At 53.1% G+C, this 12048-nt stretch overlaps 1 protein-coding gene across 1 annotated transcript in view; it reads left to right on the top strand.

The window, feature by feature from the left end:
- Nucleotides 1–11620, top strand: part of Nkd1 (NKD inhibitor of Wnt signaling pathway 1) — a 73718-nt gene extending 62098 nt beyond the window's left edge. The window contains exons 5-10 of the mRNA XM_021170100.3: nucleotides 33–139; nucleotides 1958–2053; nucleotides 5948–6095; nucleotides 6521–6605; nucleotides 7529–7656; nucleotides 8329–11620. Coding sequence (XP_021025759.1) covers nucleotides 33–139; nucleotides 1958–2053; nucleotides 5948–6095; nucleotides 6521–6605; nucleotides 7529–7656; nucleotides 8329–8921 — 1157 coding nt within the window. The 3' untranslated portion in view covers nucleotides 8922–11620. The remainder of the gene's footprint in view (nucleotides 1–32; nucleotides 140–1957; nucleotides 2054–5947; nucleotides 6096–6520; nucleotides 6606–7528; nucleotides 7657–8328) is intronic.
- Nucleotides 11621–12048: the final 428 nt, after the last annotated feature.

Raw genomic sequence — 12048 nt, 5'->3', positions numbered from 1 at the left:
ACTTGTTCTTCTCTCCCTGTGCCTCCCCGCAGTGGCCCTGCCGCCTGAGAAGATGGACAGCCTAGGTAGTGGAGATGAGAAGAGAATAGAGAGACTGAGCGAATCCGGCCAGGCCTCCAAGAAGCAGCTCAAGTTTGAAGTGAGTTTCCTTCTGAGGGCTGTGACTTGACAGCAGTGTCCGGGAAGGGGGAAACGGAGGCCCATCTAAATGGGAGGAGTTCTCACCTCTTATGTGGATAATTGCTTCTGGGGGAGACCCTTCCTGCTGCCCCTGAGCCATGACACTTCAGCCACAGCTTCTCCACATGAGTGGTGGCCAGTACACATCACTAGGACCCCATGAGTGCACACGGGGAGATTGAACTCTGGTCCTTGGGCCTGTTTCCCTCTTATGGGATCTTCCGAGTCCTCAAAGCTTCCCTTTCACCTCCCCAGAGGCTGACCTGGGACATATGGGGTGTGTGTGGGGGGGTCTTCTATGGTATGTAAGAAGCTAAGGCAGGAGCCCTGGGCAGGGCCCCAGTTCTATCTGGGCCTCCATTTACAAACCACGTGAACAACACAAGGGGGGGGGGTGGCTATCCACTCATCCTCCTGCTCCTCTCAGGCACCAGGCACAGAGTGAGGGCTCAGAGTGAGGTCCAGATCAGCGGAGGATGCTGGCATCCCTTGCCCTCACTGCTTCACACCTTCCCTGTCCCTCCCTTTCGGAGGCCACAGGGCACAGCTCCACTGTTGGCACAAAGCTGTGAATTCAGGCCAAGGCCCTTCCCATTCCAGCCTTCCCTGGACTGTGGGTATCTGCTGGGGGTTCTGGGACCTTTTGGTGCTCCCATTCTACAGTAAATAGTGGGTTACCTTGCTTGGTAACCCCCGGTGCTAATGGAGCCCTGTTGCTTGCCAGGAGAACAACAGTAAAATAAGTATGGTTCCTGGTTCCTGCCCTTGAGCTGCGAGCAGTGTCGTCAAGGACAGACAAAATGACATAGCTAGCCAACGCAGTGTGTGGTGCTTATGTGCAGGTGTGTGTGTGTGTGTGTGTGTGTGTGTGTGTGTGTGTGTGTGTGTATGTGTTCACATCAAATACTCCTCAGGAGGGGTGGGTGCTTGGCAGGTGTCAGATTAGCATGTCACAGATGAGGGAAGGCTGGCTTTGAACTCAGCATGGTCCACTTGAGAATGAGAGGGAAGCAGCTTCGGGCTGCGGCCACTGCAAGCAGGAACCCCTTGTCTGCCATGCACACTCCAGTCAGCAGCTATTATCCCACGTGGTGCAGAGGCCTGTCTCCATGCTCTGTGAGCCGAGGCATGGGTGTCATTCCATTGTCCAGGTCACCTTGGGTCTTTGATGCCTGGCCCTGTAGCGAAGCGCTGCCCTCAGCAGACACTTGAGGTGGGAGTATGGGGACTGTCCCCATAACTTCAGGGGGCCTGGGAACTCTGAGCTGATGAATGGCCACATGGCAAAGGACATAATTATTCTGACGACTTTATGGGATAGAGGATGGAGATGACCACTTTCTGTCACTTATATGAGAGGAAAATGAAGCATCAGAAACACATCCCAGGAGGAGTCTGGGCAGACTCTGGAGTTTGACCTCTTCATGTCCCGCCTGCTGTTGCCCAGTTCGGTTGCTCGTCCTGAGGTCTTGCCTGGTGTCCCAAGTCATTGGTCCCTGTTGCCTTCCCAAAGCTTCTCAGCCCCAGTTGAAGCTTGCCTTGTAAGACCAGTCTCCTGTCTGAGTCCATGCGTCTCCTTTGTCTTTGAACACTAGAGATTACCTGTGCCCTGGGTCCTGTATGCCCTGCCCGGGCTCTGGCCTCTTTCCCTGGCTGATCATGTCTTAGTCTCCCTTCGCCAGGGTCAGGGATAGCCAGCAGTGCTCATGGCCTTACCAGGGGGTCCTCAGTGATGCTCTGGCTGACAGTTAAACAAGCCACATGTCTGTTTGTCCAGGAGCTGCAGTGTGATGTCTCTGTGGAGGAGGACAGCCGGCAAGAGTGGACTTTCACTCTATATGACTTCGACAACAATGGCAAAGTCACCCGTGAGGTGAGTGTGCTTCCTGCCCAGTGGCAGCCCTCAGGCACAGGGCTTGGCCTTAGCCTGAGTCTGCTGTCCCCTCATCCTGCCTGATAGGGGCAAGGCTAGGAAAGGACTTGTGGTGAAAGGTTGTTGGAAGTGTCCTGGCACCTCACAAAGACTGGGACTGGGGGTACCCCTCCAGGGAGAGGTGGCAGACAGTGGCAAAGTCCAAGGCCTTACCAGAGAGGACCCCAGGTTCCAGCCATTTCCCCCTGCGTCCTTCTCTCTGCAGTCCCAAAGCTCTAGCAGCCATCCTTGACTGCCTCCATGAGCCCCCAAGGCCACACAGAACAGGGGCAAGCAGTGACTACGGCTGGTCCCAGGCACCCTCTCCCCATTCAGAGTCCTCCCACAACCCCTCCCCAAGGCCCCTTCACCCTCTCTATGCCTCTGCCTCTGCACCAGGCGGAGCACTTAGCAGGGTCAGTTCTCCATGTGTCGCTCTGGCAATTGATGGGGCAGAAGTGAGCAGTGGTTTGGGAAACAGCTTCTCAGAGGGACAGCCCATGCAAAGCTGTCCTCAGCCAGGCAATGTGCTGCCCTAGGGAGGATTGCCTGTGCAGCTGATCCCTGGTTACTAACCGAAGGAGACCGGTTGTGGCCCCTTTGCAGAGTAGATATAGTAGGTACTTAAGGCCCTGCAAGAAACCCAGATTCCATCCGGGTGCCAGGAAAGCCTAGCCCGGCTCAGGCTTAGGCCTTCCCTCTGCCTCTCCAGGAGGCCTGCATTATGAGGCGAGGCCTATTAGAGATGGTGTTTGGCACCTGTGTGGAGATAGACGACCAGGTGGGTGGGCTTTGTGTCCTCTTGTAGCCCAGCATGTGGGCCTGCCAGTGACTCCAGAGGTATTGGTGCTTGGCCTCTGTATCTCCTTATCCCGTCCAGGGTGGGACAAGTATTAGGTTTTCCACAGCATAGATAGGAAGTCATCTTTACGTACTTGGAGGGAGATCTGGCTTACAAAGCATGCCTCTGTCACAGGCTGTAACTTAGGGGACATGAGAAACCAGTAGGAAGAGGAGCCTGTGGTACAGCCATAGTTCATCCCGTCCTAGGCAACAACAAGAGCAATGCGTTGTTGTCTCATGCATCTCTGAGTTTCAGTTCTGGGAGGCTTACTTCAAGTGTGGCTGAATCCAGAGGCTCAGTATGTGCAAGCAGGCCCAAGCCTTACCCATGGATGGTCCCTCTCCCATCTCTTCCTTCTGTGCAGACTCTTTATGGCACTGTCAGCTCTAGCCCAGATCCCTCCCTCTCAGGATTCCCTCCCATTCAGAATTTCCATACTCGGTCCAGAGCCAAATCTCATTGGCTTCCCGGCCAGCCAGCCTGAATGTCACAGGACAAACAGGACCATCTGTGTCATGCAAGCCACAGTGAAGATGGCCAGCCCTGGGTGGCTGCCCTCTTCCTTTCTTCCCAGCTCAGAGATGCTTAGGGGCGTCCTGTGTGCATCCCCTACTGCAAAGTCCTTGCAAGAAGAGACATGGACAGACACTCGTATCTCTTTTGCCACTTGTGTCCTTGGTGATGAGAGGAAGGAGCCAAAGGAAGGAAGGCTGTCCATGAGAGGTGGGCCTGTGTGGCCTGAAGTGAACATTTGGATTGTGTTTTCTTTCTGAAGAGCTGAGATCCTGGTTGAGTTAAGGCCCCTGTCTGGTGGGTCTCCTCAACTCTACCCACAAATGCCTTTTTTAAACCTGCAGTACCTATCTCTCCCTCTCTTCTCTGTAGTGTGAGTATACATGTTTTGGTGTGCTCAGGAAAACAGGTTTCTACCTTAACTGCATCTGCTGTCTGGAACCCATGTCTGGGCTAATCCTCCAGGTCTGAACTTGTGAACCTGGGCTCTCAATCACATAGGAAGCAGTTGTGGTGGTCACCTATGTCAGTCAGCTTTCTGTCACTGTAGCAAATACTGAGCTATTCAACTTACAGAGAGAACAGGCTTACTCCAGTTTGTTATCAGTTGGTTCTGTTGTTTTGGGCCCATGGCAAGTCAGCATAATCTGGCAGCTGTGCATGACAAAGCTAACCCTAACCCTAACCCTAACCCTAACCCTAACCCTAACCCTAACCCTAACCCTAACCCTAACCCTAACCCTAACCTGGAAAGGAGGCCAGAAAGAAGAGCAGACTAGGTCCCACAGTCCCCTTTGGGAACATGCCTCCAGTGACCTAAAGGCCCGCCACAAGGGCCTTTAAAAGTGTATTCCCTAAAAGCTCCCAATAGCTACCCCAAGACCACACCTTTCTTGCATTGGTTTAGAAACAAACTGTAGCAGCCCCCATTTCTGTGCCAGATGGTAGCAAAGCTGCCTCTTCAGCTCCTGAGCTATACAGCACTTGAAGAATGTTGTCAGTGGCCCTCAGTCTCCTTGTTTGTCACCTCCATCATGATGATGTCACCATCATCTCCTGAAGAAAGAACAGGTCTGAGAATGGATGGCATGGCTCTGCAGGGAGCCCAGGGAAGAACAGGGAGAAAAGGAGTCCTGTGTAGTCTCACCAGGAGGAACTGAGACAGCTGAGTGAGCAGGGGTGGTGAACAGTGGCGGCTGGGTCTCAAACTGCTGCCCTCCACAATCTGTCTCCACATCTCATGGTCTAGTCTTTCAGAGGCTTTTGCTAAAACCTAAATTAGTAGTCAGCATTGATGGTTTGGAATATTTCTCAGAAGACTCTGGCTTTCTGGGTCCCCCGAGTGGCCTCATCCTGTAGAGTCAGCCTAGAGCAATGTCCACCATGTTTCACAGGTACACCTATCCCCCACCCCACCATAGACCCTACATACGTTTTACCCATCACACATCAGCCTGGCTACGGCATAGCTGCAGTCACCTCTGCCTCAGCTGAGGGAAGGTAGAAGAGGGGCCCAGTATGTCAGAATTTATGAAGAATTGCTGGCCAAGATAACTGTTGAGTGTGCCTAGTGATACAGTGTTTTTTTTTTTTTAAGGAAGTGGCTGCCCCTCAGACAGCTGACTACAGATAGAGACCCAGAGCACAGAAGTCCTAGTAAGGGGTGCTTGTAACCCCGACCCCAGTCAGAAGTCTCTGAGGCTCCTCAGAGAACACTGCTGGAGGCCCCATTCCAGTTTAATAGGTAACAGGCCCAGATGACACACTTGGTCAGGTTTCTCACAGACCAGTTTGTCTTCAGTGCCGCTTACGTCACACTACCAAGGTGGAGGGACTTCCACAATAGAAAGTGACCTCCTCACATCCTGGAGACTGGAATTTAGGGCTGAGGTATCAGCCTGCATGGTTCTGGTGAGAACTCCCTTCCTAGTCAGTGGACAGCTGCCTTCTCCCAGGGAGAGAGCAAGTGAGTTCCAGGAGCCACAGAACAGCAGCACCTGTTCCCACATGCCCCTCCTCCGTCACCATCAGCAACCTCCCTCTCTCCATCGCTCACTGAATCCTGCTATGGTGTCCATGGGGATGCCTGCAGAGGAATGCAGGGGCATAGTCCAGTCGAGTGTAAGGACATAATCACATTTCTATTTCTCCCTCTAAGAGCACGGTATGTAGCTTCCCTGGGAGCCTCTCACCTAGGAGCGTTGAGAACTGGTTTGTAAACTCTTCCCTTACCTGGATAAGGCTATCTAGGGAGGTTCCACAGAGCCTGCTAAGGGTCCAGGGGCTCACAAGCCACCCTGAATTCATGAGTTTACCTCCTCTTTCCCCAGCTCTTCATTCCTTCTTCCTGGGGCTTTTTCCCCATGCCCACCATCTTGCCTCCAGCTCTCTTTGAAGGAGCTGGGGCCTTTAGCACAGCAGTGGTCCCCAGCTCTCAGGTTGCTGGTGGCAGGACACCGTGGCTAAAGTCTTCAGGGTGTCTGCTTCCTCCCAAACAGGACATTACCAGCTTGCTGCATACCATCTATGAAGTGGTTGACTCCTCTGTGAACCATTCCCCCACATCAAGCAAGACACTGCGGGTGAAGCTCACCGTGGCCCCTGACGGGAGTCAGAGTAAGAGGAGCGTCCTTTTCAACCATACCGGTAAGAGGGGCAGAGCAGTGCCCACTATGGGAAAGACGGGGAGGATCTAAGTCAGCCTGGGAGGGTGGGGAAAGACCCAGCTACCTAGACAGTTGCTTGGTGTTGGTGCACTGCAGGGCTTCAGCAAACCCTTGAAGGACTAGGCCTCTGGGGAGGGAGAGGGGACCGAATCACAGATGGAAGAAGGCCCAGTGTAAGCAAAGGCATAGAGTTGAGACTGGAGAGGATGCAGGCCAGGCTTAGGAGGGCAGCTTATGAATCTGGAGAGGTGAGTGGGACAGGCAACTAGTTTGCTCCTTGCTGGGCAACCCTGCTGCAGAGCTGTTGTGAACTACTTTGAGTGGCTTTTGAGGACACAATGCCAGGAAGCCCTGGCCGAGTTGGAGGAGGCACTGACGAGTCTCTTTTGGACTTCTGGGACTCAGATCTGCAGAGCACAAGGCCCCGAGCAGACACCAAACCCGCTGAGGAGCTGCGTGGCTGGGAGAAGAAGCAGCGAGCCCCACTCAGGTATGACATGCTGTGTGCCCGTGAACATGCATTGAGCGCCAGCTGGATATGTACATCTGAAGGACTTTGAGTAGCAGGTTCCATCCTGGGTCCTCCGCAGGGGCCGTGGATTTATTTCAGAAAGCACAGATTTACAAATCAGACTCTAAATTTACAAACAAAACAGGAAAAAAAAATCCAAACCCTAGATATAGCTCATCACTGTATTCCATATAAAAATTCTTTAGATTTTCTCCATGTGGTTTGGATTCAGCATGTATTGGGTATGCCTGATGTATTTCCACTGTAGATAGTTAGGGTAGCACCTTGGGGGTCTAACACACTGGGATTTCTACTGGGGAGTATGTGCATAGGCCATCACAGCAGAGGGACAAAAATTCCAAGCCTCCTGTCCCTTAAGATGGCCTGGCTGTTCAGTGGGCTATGGGAAACCTCCATTTGCAGGTTGCTCTCAGAATTGTGAGTAAGAGCTTATAGATCTGCAGTTATCTGTCCTGTTGTCACTTCTGCATACACAGAGGGAAGGAGGGATGTTTAAAGAAAAGTGCCTAACAGCAGCAGCAGGGCAGCAGGCAAGCGTGGGGATCTTCAACATCTGTGCCAAAGAAGGCATGGCCAGGGATCGGCTAGTCCTTCATGTGAGCGTGGATAAGACAGACCATGCTAAGTGGGCAGTGGGCTGGGTGGCAGGGTCCAGGCTGGCTGGAGATGGGTGGGGCTGGGGGCATTGAACAGACCTTGCAGTGGTGAGGCAGATTGTGGTAGGCACTGGGAAATGAAGGCACAGACAGGTTTCTGCCTCAGATCCCTTCTCCCAAGTCGCAGGAAATGTGAAGAAGTGATGACGCTGCCGGTTTGGCCTCATGGCTTCCCAGCCGGCCTCAGGGTCTGTGCCTTCCTACATAATGTCCTTTTTGTCACAGGTTCCAGGGTGACAGCCACCTGGAGCAGCCAGACTGCTACCACCATTGCGTGGATGAGAACATTGAGAGGAGAAACCACTACTTAGACCTGGCGGGGATAGAGAACTACACGTCTCAGTTTGGACCGGGTAAGGGGCCGCCGTGTGGGGCATAGTCTGGACACACAGTGCTTGGTGGTAGCCACTGATCCCTAAGGACTGGGGAGATAGGTAGCTTTCTACTGGACAGGTCAGAGGCTCGTCTCAGAGCCCCTAACCAAAGACTGAAGACATTTTCAAAAATCAAAGCAATACTTAGATAAAGCTGGGCAAAATCCAAGAGCAAGAGAAGGCTGAGAATCCAGCAAAAGCAGTAGCCCCGCTCAAGCCAGCCCAGCCCCGGGCCCACATCAGCCCCAGCCCCAGCCCCAGCCCCAGCCCCAGCCCCAGCCCCAGCCCCAGCCCCAGCCCCAGCCCCAGCCCCAGCCCCAGCCCCAGAGGCTGCTTGGTCCAGGAATGTGCTGCTCTGCCAGCTTCTGTGCCCCCTGACCTTGTGCCAGTCCTGCTTCCTCTTAATGTTGAGCTCTCTCTGAGTTCACCCTGCATTTCCCTTTATCTATTTAGAATGCTCCGCCCACCTCCTTTAGTCCCTTCCTTCTCTCTCCTCACCTCTCAGCAGATGGGAACATGTCTCTCCCTACAGGACTGCGAGAGCATTAGAGGGCTGGTAGCTCAGACAGAGAGGCGATGGTACCTGGTAACCCAGGGTAGCCCAGTGCACACAGTGGGTGCTCATGAAGTATCTGTTGGATTGGTTCCTAGGCTCCCCTTCGGTGGTCCAGAAGTCAGAGCTGCCCCCTCGAATCTCCAACCCCACTCGCTCTCGCTCCCACGAGCCAGAAGCCGCCCACATCCCACACCGGAGGCCCCAAGGTGTGGACCCAGGCTCCTTCCACCTCCTTGACACCCCATTTGCCAAGGCATCAGAGCTCCAGCAACGGCTCCGGGGCACTCAGGATGGGAGCAAGCACTTTGTGAGGTCCCCCAAGGCCCAGGGCAAGAACATGGGTATGGGCCACGGGGCCAGAGGTGCAAGAAGCAAGCCCCCACTGGTACCCACCACCCACACTGTCTCCCCCTCTGCCCATCTAGCCACCAGCCCAGCCCTCCTCCCCACCCTGGCACCCCTGGGGCACAAGAAACACAAGCATCGAGCCAAGGAGAGCCAGGCGAGCTGCCGGGGCCTGCAGGGCCCCCTGGCTGCAGGAGGCTCCACCGTCATGGGGCGGGAGCAGGTGAGGGAGCTGCCTGCCGTGGTGGTGTACGAGAGCCAGGCTGGGCAGGCCGTCCAGAGACATGAACACCATCACCACCACGAACACCACCACCATTACCACCACTTCTATCAGCCCTAGACCCCAGCAGGCTACCACGGGAAGGACCCAGCCCACACCCTAAGGCATTATTATTCTATTAATTATTGTTATTATGGCAATTATTGTTATTAATAATTATTGTTACTCCACTAATATTTAGCCAGCCTTCATGTAGAAGACATATGGAAACACAGAAGTAAACTTTAATTTATACGTCGTGGGGATCATGTAACTCACCCAAGGAGTGACTCTGGGTTTGGAAGGGTCCTTGGGCCACCCCAGCTGCAGGGTCTACACAGATCTCCCCAAACCACAGGAGCCCCGGGCTCAACTCCCCCACTTCAGTTCTTCCAGGAGAGCACCCTTGCCTAATCCAGCTTCGGAGACCCTCAAGAGCCCCAGAGGACAACAGCTGCTACCTCTCAGTGTTATCTGGTTCAACTTTGCCCTTAATTGATTGTAACACGCTACAGGAGATGTCAGTGGACTGCCATTGCGCCCTCTCTCCCCTTGTGTTCTGACACCTCAACCTAGACACCTTAGCTGTGTTTCCGGGAGTTACCGCCTCCCCTATCTAAAGGGAACTAGCCCTTGGCCCAAGCCAACCCTGTGCTTTCTTTTGTCCTTTGCCATGCACAGTGTGGAAGCGCCCTCTCTTCCTGTGCCCCCCGTTGGCTTTTGAAGGATGCACCTGTGTTTAAGGATTGTCCTTGTAGCCAGCCTTCTCAGTTTGGGAACAACTACAGAGAGAAGCAGCCACATTAAAAAAAAAAAAAAAAGCGTGGTTTCCCAAGATGGCACCATTGTGTGACGGAGGGTGTGAAACCTGAGTTCGCCGTCAGCAAATGGTTTGTGGCTAGGTAGATGCTGCCTGTCCGTGTCTCTGTATCTTTCTATAAATACACTCTCAGGTATCCTTTCTGGTGTGCAGAAATCACTGCCCTGCTCTATGGAAGCTCCTGTAACCCAGATGTACCCGTGTGGTTCCCAAAGGCTGCCTGTCCATCAGATGAAAACAGCCACCTCCGTCTCACTTCCTGGGGTCTGAAGTCTGTGGTTTTGGAGAGACCTGCTTGGGTAGAGAGATTTAGGGTGGAATGGAGGTGGCCACTGAGACACTGAGCAGCATCCTTGACAGAATAGGTTTTTATCAGACAAGGGTCCAGGGTACCAAAAAAGGTTTACTGTCAAATAGTTGGGGCCCCAACAAAACTCAGATTACACTCCCAGGTTTAATTATTTGAGGAGAGCTCGACAGGGATGGCTGCCAACACGGGAGCAAAGACTGGGAGGCAGCAGAACCCAGACCATCACTGAGCTACCACTGTACCTCCACACACGAAGGGTGAAGATCGAGAGGCACCTAGGAGCCATGGCATTCATTCAGAGAGCAGAGCAGGCTGTGTGAATGAATGAATGAATGAATGAATGAATGAATTTTTCCAGGGGATGAATGCCCCTATTCCCTCCCATGCCTGTTTCACATTGTTCTCTAGTAGCCTCAGCTGAAGGCCTTGAGAGGGGGTGGGACTTTTATTCTTGAGAGTCCAGAAAGAGTCTGACCCCAGAAGGAAGTCTGCCCGCCTGCCCGCCTGTCTCCTGAGTTTAGCACCGTTGGTAAGCATGTACTTTGCAGGTAGTGAGCATTCGTTGTTTTCATGGTGTTAATTTTCCTGATTGCTGGTGTGCTTGGGTCTGGTTGGTGCCATCCTCAGGGCATCACTGTGAGGAAGTAGGAGTCCTGGGAATGTGTCTGAGGCACAGAGAGGTCAAGAACCTGCTTGACACACATGGCAGATGGCAGTGCTGGGTCCTAGCCTTCAGGATCCCTAACACTGAAGGATATGAGCCCTAAGTTTTCCTCCTGGGAAGCTGGGTTTCTGTTTGGCTAGATTCCAACTCAGAGGAGACACTGCCCCCTACCATGTGACTGCAACCACACCAAATGGGCAAGGCATTGTGGGAGCTTGGCTTGAGATGACAGGATCCGGTATGAATGAAGGAGTTTTTGTCCTTGAGTCACCCTGTGTCGGCAGGCCCGAGCAACTGACATTCTGGGTCCAGGATCAGGAGGAAAGAATTTCTGGGAGACAAGAGCCTGATGAGGGAATTGTGATTGACTGGGCTTGGGGAAGGTAGTCACCTCTGGACCGATTACACAGATCATCTGGTATGTGACCACCTGCCTCAGGAGGCAAGGTCACTGCAATGAGGACAAGGGATAGGGGAACCAGCAAACACAAACAAAAACCAATGGCCTCCAGGGCCACAATTGCCATGGGCAGCTGCCTAGGGAGTGGAAGCCACTGGTTTTAGAACACAGATCCTCAGCCTGGGGAAGGAGGTCCCCTGCTGCTTCAGGATTTTGTTAGCTTCTTGCTCTCTTAAAAGTCACTTATAAAAATAGTACCACGTGCTCACCTGTAAGAGATCAAGGTAGCCCATAAAGGCTTAGAGTCAAAGGTAAGTCAGCAGGCTCCCATCTCCTGCTCAGTCTCCAGAAATCGACCCCAGCATCCATCCATGTCCAGATGCCCTCCCCTGTCCTCCCTCCAGGACCGTGAGCATGGTGTAGTGGTTGTAACACTGACTGGTGTCTGGCCATGGGTGCTCCAGGCCTGACTCCCCTTCCTCAAAGCATGCACTGCAAGTGAGGTGCTGTGCCTTGGTTTCCCCCTTGTGAGTCCTCCCCAGATGTTAGCTGTCTTCATTCCCAGAATAAAAGCGTTTTTATAGAATATCTCCCATTTAAATGTTTTACTCTAAAAAGCTTTTTTTTCCCCCAACACAGTGGGAAACAATTGTGTAACGGCAACCTTGCACTCACCCACCCAGAAGGTTTCAGATGCTGACATTGTGCTGTTTCTTTCTGATCTATTTTTAAGAGAGAAAACCCTGCAGATACTCGAAAGCCCCTCCCCACCCTGCTCTTTTATTTTTACCCAAGGATCAGCATCGTGTTCATTCTTGGGTTCTTTCTCTGCATCCCAGTGTACTTGGGGACCCCCTCCCCAGTCACTGAACTCTGCTTGCCTAGCAGCTGCTTAGCCCACTCTTGCGCAGAGACACTGTCATCTCCTGGCAGGCCTCTGGCTCATCTTCTCATCATTTGCTGGGGCATACTGCATAGAGGGTCCTTGTATGTAACTCATCTCGCTGTCTACTC

The sequence above is a fragment of the Mus caroli genome, unplaced genomic scaffold (assembly GCF_978045245.1).
Source record: "Mus caroli unplaced genomic scaffold, Mus_caroli_1 scaffold_10, whole genome shotgun sequence".
Classification (NCBI taxonomy): domain Eukaryota; kingdom Metazoa; phylum Chordata; class Mammalia; order Rodentia; family Muridae; genus Mus; species Mus caroli.
This window is presented reverse-complemented; position numbering and strand designations above follow the sequence as displayed.